The sequence below is a fragment of the Lampris incognitus genome, chromosome 16 (assembly GCF_029633865.1).
Source record: "Lampris incognitus isolate fLamInc1 chromosome 16, fLamInc1.hap2, whole genome shotgun sequence".
NCBI classification, from domain to species: domain Eukaryota; kingdom Metazoa; phylum Chordata; class Actinopteri; order Lampriformes; family Lampridae; genus Lampris; species Lampris incognitus.
In genome coordinates, this window is record NC_079226.1 from 15,756,568 (window position 1) to 15,777,892 (window position 21,325).

Genomic DNA, 21,325 nt, shown 5'->3' on the forward strand with positions numbered 1-21,325 from the left:
CACACACACACATATATATATATATATATATATATATGAGAATGTAGAAGTGTGTAGGTTTGTCTTCTTACCATGTCCTGGAGGAGCTCGTAAGGTGCCAGGTATCGCACCTCTACGTCCTGTCCCACACGCCTGTGCAGTCGAAGGCAGTGCAGGCTTGGATTCAGCTGTTTCACCTATACCAAAGAACCAAAAACCTGAACTGACAACAGCCCACATGCACAAAACCATTTATATTTCATGCAGAGACGCCAAACCCAACAGCCGCTACATGAAAACAGGTGGTCACAACGAGAACTACCTGTCGACGTCAGATGGTGTGACAACAACAACAAACAAGGTAGCTTGGTTTTGTGTTTACCCAAAGGGAATAGGTGTGTTTGTTTGTACGCATTGTCTGCCCATCTATCGGCAGCCCCACCTCCCATCTTTGGGACAGGGTGGGACCAGGAGAATGAATGATGGGGCGTGTCATTACAAGTGCCCAGGGCTTAAGTTGACAAAATTTGTGTACAGTACTTAAGGTTGTGTGACAGATGTTTCAACAATGGCTAACCATTAGCAGGATGTTATTGGATCGCACAAGCCAGAGGACCATGGATTCACTCATATAGATGTAATAAGCATTTGCTGCGAGATCGCTGAAGGTATAAATCAATGGAAAAAAGCAAATTATTTCTTCATATACAGCTACCCATGTGTAAAGTAATTAATGCTGCCATTTGTATGAAAACAAACAAAAATCATTAAAAAAAAAAAGAGTTCGAGGCATCAGTGGTTGTTGGATGAATTCAATTATAGCAAAATAACCCCACACTAAAAACACTGAGATTGTTTTTCCATCAACAGCGTGTGCACTGCACAGACTTTAGTGGGTAAAGTGAGAAGAATATGTTGCTTGTCCACAGATGAGTTAAAAAAGAGGGAAGGAAACATTTCTTTTGCTTTCCAGACCAGTTTTCCTATTCTCTCATTGCCCACTGCTGCTACACAACAGGACGGATTAAATGCCTAAAACAAATTTCACTGTAACATGTACAAGGACAAAATAAAGTGGCTTTTTTCCCTTTCTTTCACTCCTTCGCTACCTTGCAGGCAGAGGAGAAGAGTTCAGAAACAGTGTGGTCTCCTCTGACAGGAACTTGGACCGTCACACCGTCTGGCATGTAGACAGAGGTCAGCACCTCCCCACCGCCAACACCGCCACCGTTGCTGCTGTCCCACACACCGCCCTCAGGGGGCGACATGGAGTAGATGCTGGTCAGCACGTCCAGCCTCTGTTGGGGGAGCAGAGATGGGAGGGTGGAGAGAAAGAGAGAGACAGAAATTCAGCATTCAAGTAAGTGGAGATGCAGGAGCGAGAGCAAGAGAAACTGTGTGTGTGTGTGTGTGGGGGGTAACATCACACAAATCAATACAACTCCATTAGTCTAAATGTGGAGCCTGGCCGCAGCTCAAGCTGTGGAATTAAGATGTCATACAATTAGCCTTTCAGAAATTCATTTGACAACGTAAGACGCCAGTTGCGCCACATAATAGTCCCCGTAATGACCATGTACACAAGAGGATTGAACATACGACTATTGGCAGGTGACGACTACACGATATCGTCTGGGGTTTTCCAGTGCCCCGCATCATCAGAACGGACTCATTTTGGTCTTATAAGCGCCACTCACATAATACATCGCTGAGTGCAAAGCTAAGACAAATAAAAACACAAACCAGTGAGCCTTTCAAGAGTGCTACCCGAAGGCCGTTATTTCTCAGCGGCGCTCACAGTGAGGTTTGACTCGGGTATTAATGCCGGGGTAGGCCAGCCACTGGGCCTCACAGGCAGCCATTACGGGGTTTTGGTTGCGACTTCATGTCTCTCGAGGGGAAAGGGCCACTGCTGCATTGTGGGGCTGTGGGACACACCAAAGCATGGCTTGAAACCACAACTACCGAGGCTCAGCATCTTGACGAAATGCTTAATCGTGACAAGAGTACCAAACCCCATAGGTTAGAGCGATCAATGATTCAGCAATTCAAACAGAAACGCTTGTTCTCAGCTACACTAAAGGGAACGATAACTGCCTTAGTGACTAGACCTGCGAGTACAGTGGTCTTTTAATAGTGTTGTAGGACCACAACAGTGTGTGTGTGTGTGTGTTGTGCTGTTGCTGATGTGTCATTCTGTCTCAACAGGACCGCTTTGGGAGACATTTTCCCCTGAGACCCAAAAGGCCCGAGTGTTAAACTGGGGTCTCATTGATTCAGAATGTGATCATTGGCTAAACACACACACACACACACACACACACACACACACACACACACACAGACCAACACAAACACATACACACCCCCCACAAACACAAACCCTGCAGTCTGGCGACGACAACAAAGCAGCATTCTGCCGAGCGTGGCCGGGGAAAACATGCGTCCAGACAAACATTCACCTCTTTTTCCAGTGACACGTCCCCTTGACTAGACCATACAGAGCGCTGCCAAAATAAAAGCCACAAATGCTCCAGTCAGTCGGTGTAGTCAATGACTACCAATGTTCTGGGGAAATAGTTTTTCTAACCTTTAGGGATGCCGGCACACGCCATTGCTACTTCAACAACACCAACTTGTCCCCACCCCATTGAGGACTGTGAGCTCATGTTTAAAAATTGAGGATGGGGGGGAGAGAGAAGGGGAAAAAAAAGTTGCCATGACAACCGGTTGTATAACCATCCCCTTTTGTGCCCAGAGCAACAAGGCATGACGGGACTGGAAAACTAAGATTTGGTAGCCTGCGATGACCTGACCGGTGGCTGACTAACTGTACACTCATTCATGGTCGGAGAGGTTTGTAACGGGCTGACGGTTGCCTGGTCAATGTTCCATAAAGCATGGCCAAGTCTAAGGTCTCTCCATGTGCTAGCTTTCAACAAGTACAGAGTGTGTGTGTGTGTGTGTGTGTGTGTGTGTGTGTGTGTGTGTGTGTGTGTGTGTGTGTGTGTGTGTGTGTGTGTGTGTGTGTGTGTGTTGCTGAAAGCACAAACAAGAAAGAGGCAGACAGACTATCCTATACAGCCTAAATAAAACACAGTGAGCGAAAAGCTATGTCGAAGTTTTGGGTGTTCAGCCAAATAATTCAAACCCATACTTGAGTCATTCCTCTTGTGTGTGCGGAAATAATTCGAAACTAGCCATCCCTCCACCCTGGACCTTCTAAAGATGGAATGTGGAGGAACGGACATTTAGTGACCGCAGCATGAAAACACCCTTTCTGTTCCACTTAGCAACTGGCTAACACAAAATACCACGGCGCAGGCCTCAAACAGCAACACAGAGAGCACTGAACAGGGAACTGAGGACTACTTCTGCCCGTTTCCATTTCCCTATAGTGAGTCTATTAAAGGGGCATGACACTCAATTTCCATGAAGCTCCACCTTAAAAAGTTCCTCTTTTAGATATTGTGACACACTCACGTCGGTGCACACACCCACACACACTCGGAGACAATAAACAGCAATGTCCACACAGGCATCAGGCATCAATGGCCGTTCCTCACCCTGCATGGCCTCAGAGAGCCGGGGTCGAGGGTGAAGGTACTCATGGGCAGTGGAGCACGGAAAGGGGAGCAGAGGTGGTGGTGGAGGAGGAGAGACGAGGGTGCTTCAGATGAGGGGGGTGCAGTCAAGGTTAAAGCAGAACAATAATAGGGCGAGAGACAAAACACTGGTTTAAGGTGGGGCGGGGGGGGGCATTCTTCCTGGAGGAGTAGCCCACAGTGTGTAGAGGAAGGCGAAGGGGAGGGAAACTTAACGGTTAGCCGGAAAGCTGTTTCATCGTACTTGCGCAACACAGAAGCTGGGCGGGAAACTGGTTGGGCTGGGTTGGATCTTGATTAAGAGAAAGGATCGAAGTCTGAACTTCACTTCCCGGGGTACGCAAAATCAGGCACATGTAATAACAGTTGAAGACTATTCGACTGCAGCTTTGCTTCAGGTCCGACAGTGAGAGTGGATGGATAGAGTAGATTTAAAAGGAGAAACAGGTGTACGGAGGCCAAGGGAGCAAATGTATTGAAAGGTTCATCCCATCGTAATCCCATACAGGCTATGCACGATAGAGTCGTGGCGACCTCTGGTAGACAATGTATTCCCTACCGTCTTAGCAACGGTCAACAAACCTGCAGCCCGCTGAGAAAGCTGGAGGGTAAACATCTCTCTCTCTCTCTCTCTCACACATGCACACAACACGTACCCTTCACTTGACTTGACTTGAGAGGATTAGGGAAAAATGATTCCTTAATAGAGTAATTCTGGGGCTTTACGAGACCGAGGCAGGACAACAACGACAGAACGCAAAGTCATCAAGACGAAGAGGATGAACTGCATGGGGTGGCAAAAAAAAAAAAAAAATCAATAGAATTTCCCAAGCCTCCCTCCCCGCCTCACTGTCATTTCAACCTTCCTTGCCTCCATCCCTGGACAGCTCTAATCCCTACTAAATCGAAATAGATTTCAGGAATGAGTCGCTTCCCACACTCACGTAAACCTCCGGATACGACAGGGATGTTTTAACCGGAGGCTCCTGTAGACTGCACAACTGCCGCCGTCTTGACCACTTATTGCACGTCACATTGTATAACGGGGAAAAGGTGGAATCTGGCTAGATCCTTCTGTCATACCGTGTGAGTTTAAGAGCGACTGTCACATTGTGCGTTTGTCTGAATGAGGCTACAACCTACAACCGACCACGCTCCATGACGGTGGGAAAAATAACGTTCCAAGTCTTGTGTAAAAAAAACAACAACAACATGCAGTTGGCATTAATGACGGCAAGTTTTTGCCTTAAGAAAAAGAGGAGGATTTGAACGTGGTCGACATGTTTGTGTTCCACAGCAGGCACGCCAAGATGTCGTCACTTTCTACCGTGCTCCTATTTGTCACTCACCATGACGGCGTCTTAGCCATGGTTTTTGTTGCCGTATCCCCTGCCAGACCTCACGATCACAGCCCAAATTTTCCTTTTTTTTTTCTTCTTTTTTTGTTGCCATTATTGGATATAGGATAGTGAAGTGGCAGACAGGAAATAAGAAAGAGAGAGAGAGATGGGTACGCCATGCAACAAAGGTCACTGGCTGAAATCGAACCAGGGACGCTGCCGTTTTGTGGCATGCACCATAACCATTCGGCTACCGGGGCGCCCCAGCCGAAATTTTCTGACACTGCTGTAACTTGGTCGGCCATCTGAAACTCCTTCTTACTTAATGACCCAAGACAGCCAGCCATCATTCACAACAAATGACTTTCTCCACTTTAGAGCTGTGCCAGGGGCGGCCCCAAGCCGGCCAGAATCACAGTGTGTGTGTGTGTGTGTGGGGGGGGGGGGGCTTAAAAGGAGGATGACACGTTCAGAGCCACATGAAAATGACATCCCAATGAGGGCTCTCTTTCTTTTCTAAGACATTTCCTTTCTCTGGGTCCAATCTTGGACCATAAACAGTGGTGGCTTTGACACTGGCCACATTCACCACGTTTCATTTCGTGAATCATCACATCCTGTGGAATGGGAATCTCAGAAAAGCAACATCCTGCCTCCTCCCCTTTTTTTTCCCCAAACTTAATCTGGCCAATTACCCCACTCTTCCGAGCCATCCCGGTCACTGCTCCACCCTCTCTGCCGATCCGGGGAGGGCTGCAGACTACCACATGCCCCCTCCGACACATGTGGAGTCGCCAGCTGCTTCTTTTCACCTGACAGTGAGGAGTTTCGCCAGAGGGACGTAGTGCATGGGAGGATCACGCTATTCCCCCCAGTTCCCCCTCCCCACCCCTGAACAGGTGCCTCAACCGACCAGAGGAGGTGCTAGAGCAGCGACCGGGACACATACCCACATCCGGCTTGCTGCCTGCAGACACGGCCAATTGTGTCTGTAGGGACGCCCGACCAAGCCGGAGGTAACACGGGGATTTGAACAGACAATCCCCGTGTTGGTATGCAATGGAATAGACTGCTACACCGTCCAGATGCGCTGTCCTCTGAGGAACTTAATCGACTCTGTGAGGACACGGTCTGAAGGTGGGAAACCAATAGACGCAAAGAGAAAAAGGGGAAAAAGTGCAGGGAAAACAGAAAGACAACGGCATCTCTGTAAGGAGAGCAGGAAGGCGGGAAGGCGGCAGCGAGGCTTGGAGCAAAGAGAAGGCAACATTTCACACTTTCCACGCTACAGCCTAATAGCCAGAGAGTGAGGTCCCTGAATGCTGCCGTTATGACCGGCTGCTGCGATGGCCAGAATTCACACCACTCCTTCATTCACAGTTTGCCTTACGTATTCGCACAACTGCTTTCCCTTCCAAGCTTCTGTTCAACACTTAAACTCAACACCCAACATTATCTCACTCATATTGCGTAATGGGGGACTTGTCCAGACTATCGTAACACAGTATTCTACCTCTGGGGTGTTTGTGTGCGTGTGTGTGAGTCTCTTGTCAAATACGATGTCCGTCTGTCTGTCTGTCTGTGTGTGCGTGTCTGTCTGTCTTGTCAACACCTGCAGATAGACCTGAAAGGAATCTCTGCTTTGATCCTCTACAATTGATACATACAGATGACAGACAGACAGACAGACAGACAGACAGGCTAGACACACACCCACACACACACCCCACGTGTGTAGAAAACATCATTACAGTCTGCCATCATAACCTTGAAGGACGACAGAGGTCAAAGTCACAGGAGGCCTGCTCCTGCCACGGCTATTTCAGCTGAAATCGATCATTCATTCCTTCGTATTCCTCACCTCCAGGATCAAGCTAAATCACTGTCACACCACGGCTATCAGGACAGGTATTACTGACGGTACTAGATTTCAAAAAAGAAAGTTATCATAAGATAAATTTGGAGACACTTAACAGATGCCGTGCGTGACTCACCTCGGTGCTGCTGGGAGGGAGGTAGTAGTGCTGACCGCTGGTGTTGCCGTCAAAGATCTGAAACAAGTTGATGAACAGACAATCAGACAGCCGGTTCGCCAGCGAGGCACCACACACATTGAGTCATGAGCTATTAAGCACCAAGGGACACATGGAAACAAAGTGTCAGACACACTGCTATTATAGCTGGTTAATTAAAAACTACACGGGACTAGTTGAGGGCTTTGATACCGTTTCCACATGCCTTTGAAGGTCCGTTGGTAGTAGCATGCTGCGTGTGTGTGTGTGTGTGTGTGTGTGTGTGTGTGTGTGTGTGTGTGTGTGTGTGTGTTCATACACTGAGAAAGTGTTCTTGTGTGGCAGAGAGGAGAGAGATGAAAGGAAGAGCCAGTCCAGTCACGGATGAAGAGAGGATAAGTGCTCCACCTCTTCGTCTCTATATCTGTCCACCCGCCTCTCCTCTTGCTTTATGAGCCGCTCACTCTGATCTCTTCCAACCTCCCGCTCTATCTCTCCCTGTGTTTATTAGATTATTTCATATTATATTATATAGACGTCAGTTAAGCTGGAGATGTTGTTTCCACAGACCTGACCTCAACAGAGATGAGAGAAATTAAGGAATGGGGGCAAAAGAAACAGAACACAATGTCGATTTTTTTCCCCATTATAAGCTCAAAAATGCTACATGTATGATGCCGTGATTGATAGTTTGCTGTGAAATCTACTGGGGCAACCTCCTTTATCCCCGGGGATCTTTATTCTAGGGAAAAGAGTCCTCTGAATAAATGTTTGGGTCGGTAAGGTACGGCTCACAGCGATAAAGGGTGCTGACGGGGGCACTTGGCATACAGCACCGCGTTTGCTTCTTTTTATTTGACAACGATCCGTTGGAGGAAATCCAGAGTAGATTATTTCCCCCCTCTCCCAAACAACAGGAGCCGTTTCTTTCGGTTTCACGGTCAAGAAAAGCTACGAGCTCCTGTTGTGACACCGAGAAACCCACCGCTGATCTCTGCGCCAATGGCTCGCCGCACACAGGGACGGCTGTAAAGAGGCTGTAAATAGCACCGCTTCGCTAATTTTAGAACTCTTTGCCGACTCCCGTCTCCCACAAATCCTCAGACCTTTCTGGCCCACTTCCCACTCCCGTCACTCGCCAACTCCTTGTGCTATACGTAGCCACGTTTAAACGGATGAGTGGCACAACGGAGAAAGGGGAGGGTGCGTGTGTGTGTGTGTGTGTGTGTGTGGTGGGTGACTTTGGAGCAAGGTTGTGCGAGCGGGGTGTCGGAGTGGTAAATGGGATTTAGGCTTAGTCAACACAGATGAGTCAGGCTGGGGACTGTGAGAAGAGGACCGCTGGCTAGCGCTCTGATGTTTATGCTCCGAGAAGTAGCTTTAGACAGACAGGGTGGCGGGAGAGGAGGAGAGCGATGGAAGGAGAGAGGGAGGAATGGGGGAAAAAGTGGGAGATATCAAATAAGCTTGGGAGATTTGCTGAGAGAGACAAGGGGAGCGACAAAGAGGAGCGTGTCCTACATTTCGGGGGGGGGGGGGATAAAAGAGAAAGGAACGACGCATAATTCAGAAGAAATCAAGAAACCATAACGGGGGATCACGATCAGAGAGACTTGAGAAAGGAAAATCAGTTTATAGCGCCCAAAGGAGAGTTTGGAGCCGCTCTGTCCAAATCCCTCTGCGTTAAAATACGTGTCACGTCAGCTCCCCGTGGGAGGACGGACCCAGGGGCTGGGGAATAGGTGATGACGCCATACAAAGCGTTCACTCTTGGATTTCCCTCCCATCAGAGAACCAAACTTGCACTACGACATATGCGACCTCTGAGCAAAGTAAAACCTATCGCTCTGAACTTCCTCTGGGATCAATCACTGGTCCTCGGCTTCATGTGCCTCCACTGGAGATGACCAGAATAACACCAACCAATCTTTCAGAGTAGGGGAACCTGGTCGGTTGATGGAGCGGCGGGTGAGAAAAATACAAGGCTGTTCAATATTTGGTGTCTTTATAACAGCCATCTGCTGGTGGCTGCTGGGCTGAGGCGAGAGGAAGAGCCTGCTGTCTACCACATATGGCTTTTAATAATTCATCTTTGTGTTGCAGCGCCACCTCGGCCCTCTGCACTGCGAAATGGAACAGGGCCTGATTAGGCTGCCCAGCTGGAGGTCCCCGGAAAAATAACAACACACACGCAGGGAGGCGTACACACACAATTCCCAAACACATGCACGCAGACATGCACGCACGCACACACGCAGCACCCTCTACAAAAGGGAGGCAAACGCATAAACATGGCAGAACAGGTGGCGGGTTGGAGGGGCCGCGTGAAAAAGGCCCGAGCCAGTTTGTTTTGCACATTTCTTTGGACACACGTCGCACTTTCTGAGGTGCACAGACAACCAGCAATTTTAATTTTTTTCCCAGACAACAATTTAAGGAAAGCGAAGGAAGATGAGGACGATCAAAGGCATATTTCACTACCCTCACACCCCCCTCCCCCGATCATTATCTAATGAATGGTGTCCCACTAAAGACTTGGCGGGAGAGAGGAGAAAATGACTGTTTCCTATACCGAATCTTAAAATAGACCACCTAGTGAAGTGTATTCTCCAGAGTGGTACCTACAGCGGAGGACGCGGTGGATTCCAGCATCAATAAATAACCAGCCTGCATGGGTCTAATTACTAACCTGACAGGATTTAGATACCCCCCACCCCAACCCCCTGCACCCGGGTTTGGAATGTTCCCCAGGGTTTACGCTGGTGGGATTTTTCTTTAGATTATTAAAAATTGGGAGAGGGGGGTTCATATGTTTCTAGTTAAAAAAAAAACCCAAAAAACAACACCTATGAGGCTAAATGTGTTCGAAGTGTGGCCGTCCTCGAGACGCTGCTCTCCGGGCCACTGCAGGCACAACATGAGCAACCAGGGAGCCGATATGTTTTCAGTTTACTTTATATGTACAGTACACACGGAGTGTGACGGTTATACATTTAGTATGTCGTGTCTGGCTCAAAAACACGTGTTGGTGGTGTGCACGTCTGCATTCGTGCATCCCGAATGAGGGTGTACACGTGTGTAGGGTTCATGTGTGGAGGCAGGTGCATGTGGGTTGTCTCAGCCACACCTGAGATGCAGAAGGCCTCTTTTCGCGGCCTCTCTTGGTGAGGTTGTCCAGGCCTTTGAGCGAAGAGAAAAGGCCTTTTTTGTGTTGCTTGCACGTCAGGGACACCGAGCGCCTCCTTAGCGTGGCTTCATCTCTGGAACAGATCTAAACACGCACACACATCATCATCAGGGCTCAAAGAAATGTATGTGCATCTGACCATTCAACCTAGATTACGTTAGAGTTCTTGAGTGTGTAGTCTATACTCTGATTTAGAGAAAATTTAAGAAGCATTTAAAAGATTTTCAACACTTCAGACAATTTCAGACTGAAGCACCATGTCTAAACAGACAGACCATTTTAAAAAGAAAGCTTGGTCAACCATCCTAACACCAGACACTCTTGGTCCAATGCTTCCGTGGACTGAATCTTTATATACACATGAAGTCAAAAGGGAGTCCAAGCTTGCCGTCTCACTTCATCGTGTTCCGATCTGAACTCATATTCAAGAGGGACAAATATAAAAATAAATTCATGAGTTCGTGAGTCATCTCTTCCTGCCGGCCCTGTCCTACGTGTTCCTCACCAGTGCATGGAAAGAGGAGACGGAGAAGATGCCCAGGCGTCCCAAGGTGGTTTTAGTGGGGCGGCTGGCCGTGGCCAGCAAGCTCTTGGGGTTGGGCAGCTCTCCGCCCTGCAGGCTGGCGAGGTAGCAGCGCATGCGGAACAGGTCCATGTTAAACCTCTCCAGGTTCTGCTCCCACTGCTGGATCTGATAAAGCGAAAATGGGAGAGCAGGGGATTTGTTAGGATTAGGATTATTACTTTATGGTTCTTGACAATAAATCCACAGTAGTGTGTGTGTGGGGGGTGGGGTGAAGAGAAGAAAGGTAAAAAGGGGTGATAGATGGAGCCAGAGAGGGTCGGCTGGGAGAGGGGCAGGATGGAATAGGAAAGAAGTGGGAAACACAAAGAGAGGAGAGCTGGGGAGGGGGGGGGGTAGGGGTGGGTTCAGGTCAGGAGAGTGAATTCCATCAAGATGCGATTGCTTACAGATGTTAGTGGAGGAGGGCACATAAGTTAGTGGTGAGTTGATAGTTAAAGCTGATTGCATATCTGGGGAAGAATGACTCGGTGTGTGTGTGTGTGTGTGTGTGTGTGTGTGTGTGTGTGTGTGTGTGTGTGTTTGTGTGTGTGTGTAGTTAAAACTAATGTAAGTGTAGTAAAAGTGTAGTGAGGCTGGAGGGGGGTGGGGTGACATTTCAGAAACCACCCGCTAACCCACCATGTCCCCCCCCCCCACTGTGTTAAGAGAGAACACCCCCCTCCCCTCTTCGCACTATGTAAAGCACGAGGAGGTGCTTATTTTGTTGACTGGAGACTTGGTTTAATGAGAATCCTGCAGTTAAACAGCGCTCCATAAGGATGACTTTAATAAGGCTCTTCTGCACTGAGTTCATTTACAATAGGATGCCCTATGGAGCTGTCCTGGTAAATCTCATCTGCACTGGAGGCATTCTTTAGGTTTAGGCATGACTTGGTGAGGGGGAGGTGGAAGGAGCTCAGGGGAGGTGGGGGGGGGGGGACTCATAGACCCCTGACATTCCAAGCGTCTCAAACAAAGAACCTGCACAGAAAACACTATGGGACCAATACAGTGCTATGTGTTAAGCCTATTAAAAAACACCCTTCGCCCATGAAACACATATATAGCTGTGCAGCTGGCCTCAGTTAAGGGGCCATGCTTTCAGCTGATGGAATTCAGCCTTTATTTTCATACTGAAATGAAACCACGGAGACAACAGTTCAGAATGTACACAGCATTTCCCACCTGACAAATAAATCTTCAATGTCATGTGTGTCAACAATGGGGGGGGGGGGTATGAAATAAAAGTGTCACGAATTATGCCTGATCAATTTAAGGATGAGCGCAGATCCACATAACGTTAGTTTTGAAGTCAACTGAAAATATAAAACGAGCATCTGTGATGCATTGCTTTTATAGGATTTTCCAGTTGTTGAGATGTCAGACTAGGTATGCCGTAACTGTACCGTCGGCGGGAACCGACAACTGCAGATGGTATCGGAGGTATTACTGAGAAGATTAGATAAACCTCTTCCCCCAAAAGGAGAGACCGATTTTAAGGAGGCGCCATTTTCCGACCCTGAAACCTATTTAACTGCATATGACTATACAACTCTCATATTACTGCGGTCTGATCTGTGAAATAGGAGTTACTTATACAGAGATGTTTAACATACTTCTGACACACAAATCTTCCAGTAAGACTTGATGACTCATGATTTGAAGCATTAGTTTGATATTCAAACAAAACATACCTCCTTCAACTTCATGGTTTGACATTTCCAATTTATTTACAGACAACATGCCATGCGCTTATGTTTGTCTGTCTGTTCTTCAGTAGAGCTGGCGGGCCTGCATCGATGCAGAGAGGGACTCATGATTGAAAGGGAGGGCATGTTAGGATCCATCTGGCCCTGATAAAGAACTGATTTTCTTCCATTGTACAGCCATTAGGCGAGGAAGAAATTCTACTTTTTTCTTAACAGATCATCATTAACAACTGCCCCCAGATCTCTCTGTAAAAGCCCTAATCCAAGAGTCCTTCACTGGAACTTCAGTCCGTGTGTGTGTGTGTGTGTGTGTGTGTGTGTGTGTGTGTGTGTAAAAGGGGGGCAAAAGCAGACTTCAAAAAGGTCTGCTGGCACTGATTTCAGTAGACATGGGGGTGGGGGCACATCAAAGACGTGCCCTCTTGGTGCTCATTCTCTCTCTCTGTCACACACACACACACACACACACACACACACACACACACACACACACACACACACACACACACACACACACACACACACACACACACACACACACCATAAATCCATCACCAGCCTTGGGCTGCCTGTGTCAGAGGCCAATTCCTGCCCCATATCCCTCTGACCCCATCATTGTCTCCATACCAGTCTGTTTCTTTGTCTGTCCCGAGGTGGCACACTGACTAATTAGAAACAGATACAATCACACACATGAGTGCACATGCACACACATGCACGCACGTATGCACACGCACGCATGCACACACATGCATGCACACACACGGTCAGTCTGGTAGACAGGCTGTCTTATTCCATTCGGGCTCAAATGCTGCAAGCTATTTATTGTCATCTCTCAGAAAGACAACTGCTGCTCATTCGTCACAATTAAGCACTGAGACGGTCCTGCAACTCTAGAATTTGACATTAAGTCCTTCATGAAATCCATTGAAACCAATGACCACCTTGAATATGACCCCTGACAAATCAGTCATAAACTCCAATATTCCATAATCAATACAAATTAATTTACTTCTAGCCTGAAATAAGAGTCTCAATTAAGACTTTTTATGACAGCCTATTATTTACTGTGTATAGGCTAAAGCACAGCACTAGCTGTCATTGCTTTGGTTCCTCCCTCAGGCTGTGAGGAGGAGGGGGAGGATAATGCATGTTGAGAGCCCATTACCAGGAAACATCTGGAAACTCAGTCTGATGCTATGGGAGCTTGCAGCTCCCCAGGGCCCTGGGGATGCGTTTGGGGACTGGTGCATTTAGGTCATTTCTCCCACCCACAGCCCAAAATACAGTGAAGGCTTTTGTCACCGCAGTCACAAAATCATGAAAAATGGGGCACGTCATGTGGTTTCTCAGCACATCATGTGGAATAGTAGTATACAGCGGCTCTGTACGCAAAAATCTATAAAAAAAAAGCATCCTTATACAGTATGGACACTGATCTACCTGCTACTGCTTGTAACACACGATTGCCAATCAATGACATTTTGCACAAACCAGTCAAAACACCTCCAAACACTATCATCACTATCACCAAAACCCACTCCTGCCTCTTTCAACACCATAACGACCACTAGGATCATTCTTCTTCTTCTATTCTCACTCCATCCCCCTCTCCTCACCTGGTTCTCGATGGCCTTGCGGTTCTTGGGGTCACTGACCACAGTCAGCTGCAGCTCGGCCATCTTCTTCATTTTCCCATCCATGTCAATTTTCTGCAGAAGGCCCCGGACTTGGCTCCGCAGCAGACGCACCGTGTCCTCCTTGCCTTGGCGCTTGGCCAGCAGAGAGGCGCTGGCAGAATGGACAGCTGTCACCCAGTTCTCCAGGTCGGTCTGGTTACTGGCCTAAGATGGGGAGAAGACTCGTGTCAGAATGGCCAAAGTAGTGAGGTATTGCCCTGTGTCTCTGGGGAGGTGATACATCTAGAGATTTAAAGCCCGATGAATTTTTTTTTCTCCACCTTTTTCTCCCCAATTGTACCTGGCTGACTATCCAGCTCTTCCAAGCCGTCCCGGTCACTGCTCCACCCCCTCTGCTGAGCCGGGGAGGGCTGAAGACTACCACATGCTTCCTCCAATACATGTGGAGTCGCCAGCCATTTCTTTTCACCTGACAGTGAGGAGTTTCGCCAGGGGGACGTAGTGCATGGGAGGATCATGCTACTCCCCCCAGTTCCCCCTCCCCCCTAAACAGGCTCCCCAACTGATCAGAGGAGGCGCTAGTGCAGCGACCAGAACACATACCCACATTCGGCTTCCCACTTGCAGACATAGCCAACTGCGTCTGTAAGGATGCCCGACCAAGCCGGAGGTAACACGGGGATTCGAACCAGAGATCTCCGTGTTGGTAAGCAACGGAATAGACCTCTACACTGCCTGGTCGCCTGCCCGATGAACTTTAAAATGGCTCTTCTCCAGCCATTGATCCTAACATGTCTGTCCAGCAAGCCCAACTTTGTGTAATAAGTGTTGAATTAACTACTAATTACAAATTAATTATTAATTAGTGTCTTTCCTTGACTATAAGTCGCTGTTTTTTTACTTGTCTGGCTGGTACTGCGTCTTACATTCTAAAGAGACTTATACAAAATAATTTCATGGGATGAATACAATGCACTACAATGCTCGAATACAATGGCCCAGCGATGGACTGGCGGCCTGTCCCGGTTGTCTCCCCACCTGCTGCCCAGTGACTGCTGGGATAGGCTCCAGCATCCCGCGACCCGAATTCAGATAAGCGGTTTGGACAATGGATGGATGGATGTTATTTAAAAGCAATTTCATAGGAAAAGCAAGGGTTGCATTTTGCTGGTGTGATAATCCTCCTGCATTTTCCCCATGGTGTCATCACCGTGGTAACATGGTTATCTGGGGCCAAATTCATGAGGCATTCTGAAGAGCAAAACCTCCATCCCCTATACCTGTGTACCATCAAATTTAAAGCTGTCACAAGTAGGTAAAGATTTTTTTGTTGACTATGCATGACAGTATGGACAAAAGCAGTCGCGGAAGAACAACTTCTTTGTCACAAAGATCTACATTCACCCTCTGGTGGTTATGTTATGAGGAAACGAGTGAGAGATGTAGTAGCGTTTTGAAAAACAGCTAAAGATATACAACTATTAGGTAGTTATGTAGTTATATATCCCAATTGTTTTGTCAGATTTCCCAGGGAATCCCATTTGGAATCATTATATGGCAATATCTGATCTTCTCACTGATGGTCCCATTTGACGACTGTATGTTGGTCATATAAAAGCATCAAAATTAAATGGATTGATAACTAATCAGTGAAGAACACTTCACTGAAGCTTTACGCAACATGTACAGCTCATGAAAAAAGAAGAGGGCAAGGCTTCTACTGACGTCTGTAAATAATTGATCAGTTTTTAACCCAAAAAAATGAAACTAAAGTGGTGTTTTGAACTGTACTATCTATATCAAATATATTTTTGCATGGTTATCGTGCTTAGTCTTTCTTAAGTGACTTAGTCTCCAGCTGGTCTTTCTTAAGTGACTTACTCTCCAGCAACACATTTAGCGATCTGATCAACCTCCTCAGAGAATGACTCATGGAAACAAGGCCAAGCGGGCGGAAAGTCAAGAGATGGAACCTCGGCGGTCTTCAATTTATGGCGGCGATTTTCACCCTGCATGCTCTCTGGGGTCATATCAGCTCCACTGCAGCATTTTATTAGACCCAAGTCTGGACATCACTAGTGGGATTTCACATGCAGAACTCACACAAGCTCATAATCAGCAGTGGACCAGGCAACAAGGCAAGCACCAAGGCTGAGCTTACATTCAGCAGTAAAATGGCTCAGTAAGCACAATGTCCAAATGTAATGCAGTCAACCCGCTTATGTGAACAACTCTGGGCTTTGCTTTTGCAGTCATTTTTAAAAGTCGATGATTTATTGTCGTAGATTTAAGTGAAGAGAAAATAACATCTGTGCATTTCAAATTCACTCCATTCTCTTTACCGAACGTCTCCCTGCTTGCAGGGGGAGAGTGCTTTGTGACTTTCCTCAGAACAGCATCTGTAAGTGTCATATGTTGAGTGATGTGGAAGGTTAATTTGTTATGCTGAGCTGCTATATCCATGTACTAGACCACATCTGTTGCCATTATGTACATTACATTATGTATAAGCAGGAGAGCCCAATAAAAAATTCAGCAATGTAAAAACTAACTCTTCAGACACGGGGCATTAGGGGTGGGTGATCATTTTCCACTTTCATATTGTCCAATCGTGGCTACCCAAGATTGCCAATAGGCGAGCCAATCGCCAGGGGGTGGCACGAGGGTGGGCATTTTTTTAAAATTTCTTTATCATTTATACTTTATTATTTATATTTATCTTTTTATTGTTTATATTTTATATGTTTTATTATTTACATTTTATATTATTTATATCTTTTAAGTTATTATTAATGCTAGAATTTAATTTGGATTAAAGATGTTAACGAATCATTTTGAGCGTGGCTCAGCATCTGACGGAGCTTTGAAATAATCGACCCTTTAAGCTTTCTGCAAGCAATACAGTGAAAGTTACATGAACAGGTATTTATGAAGGTGTGAACATTTTATTTGAATATTTAAACATTAATAGCAATGTCTCCTCTATTCAAAAGACGGCGCCCTTTTAAAATTCTGTGTGTCTGTGCTTGGTGTGACAATATCACAGCATCATGTTACGTTTAACATTATTATCTTATCTTTAATCACAATCCAAATCATATCCATAATATTAACTACTCCTATAGAGTGCAGAGCAAAGGCTTCATGAGCAGGCATATGGAGAACAGAGATGCGGGGTGTCACGTCCATGGAAAAGAGATGGCAAACTGGTTTGTAATTAAGGATTTAATATTCACTCGTCACTCGTGTTGATTAACAGGGCTCAGCGGGCAGACATGTCGCTCCACCAGAAACATCTCTAAATGCACAGTAGGGTGCAGATTCTAGAGATTATTTTCATAACATCTTAGAACGGATAGTAAGTTGGTTAAAATCCCCGTAATATCGGCGTAGGGAAAACCTATCGTCGATCATCCTTTCAATCATCGATATGAGCCTATTGCCAATCAGCACAAGCCTAGAGGGTATGCGAAACATTCAGCCCTGTTGGAGCTCTTAACATTTGCCAAGGCGTGGGGAGAGCCATTTGTAATACGGAAAGTGAAGGGTTGTCATCCACGTTGTACAGTTAAGTGTGTGCTGGTGTGCTTCACCTGGAAGAGGTACACGTCTCCATATGTGTTGCTGAGGCAGAAGACGTTCTCCTTCTTTGGGTGCTCGGGGACGGCCTGAACAATACTGTCCTCAGCCAGCAGGGCATAGCGAGGAGACAGTTCCTGCTCTGGAGAGCCCTTACCATAGGTCTCATAGAACAACAAAGTACACCCTGGAAGAAGGGGAGAGAGTTGAGGTAGAGGAAGGGAGAGGGTAGACAGAAACGAGAGAGAGAGAGAGAGAGAGAGAGAGAGAGAGAGAGAGAGAGAGAGAGAGAGAGAGAGAGAGAGAGAGAGAGAGAGAGAGAGAAAACATAGGATGAAAATTCTGTAAGGCAGATCATTAAGCTGCGAGCTGCTTCCAGCCAGCATAACTCTACTTTTGACAACCTTGGCCCAGTTGTGTGTTATGTCTTAAAGTGTGTGACAGAAAATGTTAAAAACAGTGTTCAGCAGGACTCAACAATTTGCAGGATGGAGCAGTATTGAAACCAAACATAAGCACAAAACCTTTTAACGACTGCTTGGAATTACAAATATGAAACAAATGTCTTTGCAGCAAAGAAAACATCAAGGAACATGTGAATTTCATGAGGTGCTCTTCACTTGAGAGCATTGTGGGTGGAAGGACAAACATTCATGCTTGCACCCATGCACTTGCATATACACGCATACAGATTCATACACACAATCACGTGCAGTGGTGCTTGAAAATTTGTGAACCCTTTAAGATTTTCTATATTTCTGCATAAATATGACCTAGAACATAATCAGATTTTCACACAAGTCCTAAAAGTAAATAAAGAGAACCCAGTTAAACAGGTGAGACACAAATATTACACTTGGTCATTTATTTATTGAGGAAAATGATCCAATATCACATATCTGTGAGTGGCAAAAGTATGTGAACCTCTAGAATTAGCGGTTAATTTGAAGGTGAACTTCGAGTCAGGACTTTTCAATCAACGGGATGACAATCAGGTGTGAGTGGGCACCCTGTTTTACTTAATGAACAGGGATCTATCAAAGTCTGATCTTCACAACACATGTTTGTGGAAGTGTTTCATGGCAAGATCAAAGGAGATTTCTGAGGACCTCAGAAAAAGCATTGTTGATGCTCATCAGGCTGGAAAAGGTTGCAAAACCATCTCTAAAGAGCTTGGACTCTACCAATCCAGTCAGACAGATTGTGTACAAATGGAGGAAATTCAAGACCATTGTTACCCTCCTCAGGAGTGGCCGACCATCAAAGATCACTCCAAGAGCAAGGCATGTAATAGTCAGCCAGGTCACAAAGGAACCCAGGGTAACTTCTAAGCAACTAAAGGCCTCTTTCACAGCGGCTAATGTTAATGTTCATGAGTCCACCACCAGGAGAACACTGAACAACAATGGTGTGCATGGCAGGGTTGCAAGGAGAAAGCCACTGCTCTCTAAAAAGAACATTGCTGCCCATCTGCAGTTTGCTAAAGATCACGTGAACAAGCCAGAAGCCTATTGAAAAAATATTTTGTGGATGGATGAGACCAAAATAGACCTTTTTGGTTTAAATGAGAAGCGTTATGTTTGGAGAAAGGAAAACACTGCATTCCAGAATAAGAACCTTATCCCATCTGTGAAACATGGTGGTGGTAGTATCATGGTTTGGGCCTGTTTTGCTGCATCTGGGCCAGGACGGCTTGCCATCATTGATGGAACAATGAATTCTGAATTATACCAGTGAATTCTTAAGGAAAATGTCAGGACATCTGTCTGTGAACTGAATCTCAAGAGAACGTGGGTCATGCAGCAAGACAACAACCCTAAGCACACAAGTCGTTCTACCAAAGAATGGTTAAAGAAGAATAAAGTTAAGGTTTTGGAATGGCCAAGCCAAAGTCCTAACCTTCACCCAATCGAAATGTTATGGAAGGACCTGAAGTGAGCAGCTAATGTGAGGAAACCCACCAACATCCCAGAGTTGAAGCTGTTCTGTACGGAGGAATGGGCTAAAATTCCTTCAAGCCGATGTGCAGGACTGATCAACAGTTACCAGAAATGCTTAGTTGCAGTTATTCCTGCATGGGGAGGGGGTCACACCAGATACTGAAAGCAAAGATTCACATACTTCTGCCACTCACAGATATGTAATATTGGATCATTTTTCTTAATAAATAAATGACCAAGTATAATATTTTTGTCTCAGTGGTTTAACTGGGTTCTCTTTATCTACTTTTAGGACTTGTGTGAAAATCTGACGATGTTTTAGGTCATATTTATGCAGAAATATAGAAAATTCTAAAGGATTCACAAACTTTCAAGCACCACTGGACATATGATAACATACAAAAGACCACTTGCATTTGATGGCATGAAGCTGATCCATTCAGCCAGTAAATAAAAACAGTATAATTCACTGTAAGCTTTAAGGGTTGCAATGGAAAATAAAAAGGATCACTCTTTGGCATGTGTATAGCTATGTCCAGGGACGTGATTCCATTGGACCCAGTGAGAATGAAGTCCCTGCCCTCTCTTCAAAATTCAATAATAAACCTTCACTTAAGATGAAGCAGCTCTTGACTTGGGCTTCCAACCATTTTTTTTAAGGATAACACATTAGTCACCACCATATTTTTCCAATTCAACTTCAAGGAAACAGTTGGATGAAATTACTAGATTTGAAAGAGCAGCTGCCCTTACCAACTCCACTACCCTCAAACATGCCCAGCTCACCTTTCAAGGTCACCCAGTATTGTTTCCACTTGCGTCGGGTCACCAGCTCCAGCTTCCTGTCTTTGTGCAGGGTCAGAAGAGGTTTGAAGGAAAGCCAGCCAGCACGTCTCACCACCCCTTGTTCCTTCTCAAACAGCAGGTCCAGCTCCTCCAAGGAGCCCTCGGCAGACTCACTGCTGCTCTCCCCCTCCTCGGTGCCCGTGGACGGATCTCTCCTCTCACCTGCTCCCCCTCCTCCACTCCCCTGACCAGTGCCAGTCTCCAGCTCTCTCATGAAATTCTCATAAATGTTCTGGCGGAGGGCATCACTGGTTGCATGGTGAAGGGCCCCTGATGATTGGGCCCTGGAGGCCCCTGGAAACCAGAGAAGGCTGGAGACCTGGGAGGGGGAGCTGGTATCTACCGTCAGGCCATCAACCCCACTGTCAAAGGCCTCAGTGGGGTCTTTGTACCTGGGCTCCTGGTGAGGCAGACAAGAGTGGAGAAGAGGGAAGACATAGAGGATGCGTGGGGGAGAATGAAAGAAAAAGAAGACGGGTCCATAAGATGGAGAGATAAACAGAAGTGCCTACTACTGAGCAAAGACAAGTAGCAAACGATAAGGAAAAACTAAAAGAGTAACATCAGGACAAACAAAATGCTGTCCTCTATTCAAAGCACCGCAGGCCAGGACACCAAATTTTGAAGGGAACTTGAAACATCTAATCAAAACAGCCCCACTTCAAAGGCAGTGTTACACTCTCAAAACCATTGCTACGCGGAGAAAGTGGGCCAAATTATTATGCGACGGCACCTGGATGGGTGGGAACCCTGAGGCCGAGAAAAATGTATCATTTGAGATTTGCTGTGGCTCCCCAAATTCCGAAGAGAACACCTGATAAAAACTGTACTCCTTCACGGCTAACATCAGCCTACCTAAACTTGATTAGACTGCCACCTATTCTCCAGTGGTAACTTAATTAAATGCTGAATTCCACCTTTTT

At 46.3% G+C, this 21,325-nt stretch overlaps 1 protein-coding gene across 2 annotated transcripts in view; it reads right to left on the reverse strand.

Annotated features, from left to right (window-relative positions):
• tiam2a (TIAM Rac1 associated GEF 2a) overlaps positions 1 to 21,325 on the reverse strand; it is a 90,910-nt gene that overhangs the window by 34,943 nt on the left and 34,642 nt on the right. Inside the window, exons 4-11 of one of the 2 annotated variants that reach the window (XM_056295562.1) lie at positions 20,343 to 20,802; positions 17,631 to 17,803; positions 14,017 to 14,241; positions 10,629 to 10,814; positions 10,064 to 10,207; positions 6,919 to 6,975; positions 1,089 to 1,277; positions 72 to 176 (exon numbers count right to left, since the gene is read on the reverse strand). In XM_056295562.1, the coding sequence (XP_056151537.1) occupies positions 72 to 176; positions 1,089 to 1,277; positions 6,919 to 6,975; positions 10,064 to 10,207; positions 10,629 to 10,814; positions 14,017 to 14,241; positions 17,631 to 17,803; positions 20,343 to 20,802 (1,539 nt within the window). The remainder of the gene's footprint in view (positions 1 to 71; positions 177 to 1,088; positions 1,278 to 6,918; positions 6,976 to 10,063; positions 10,208 to 10,628; positions 10,815 to 14,016; positions 14,242 to 17,630; positions 17,804 to 20,342; positions 20,803 to 21,325) is intronic. The other variant, XM_056295561.1, reaches the window with a different exon arrangement.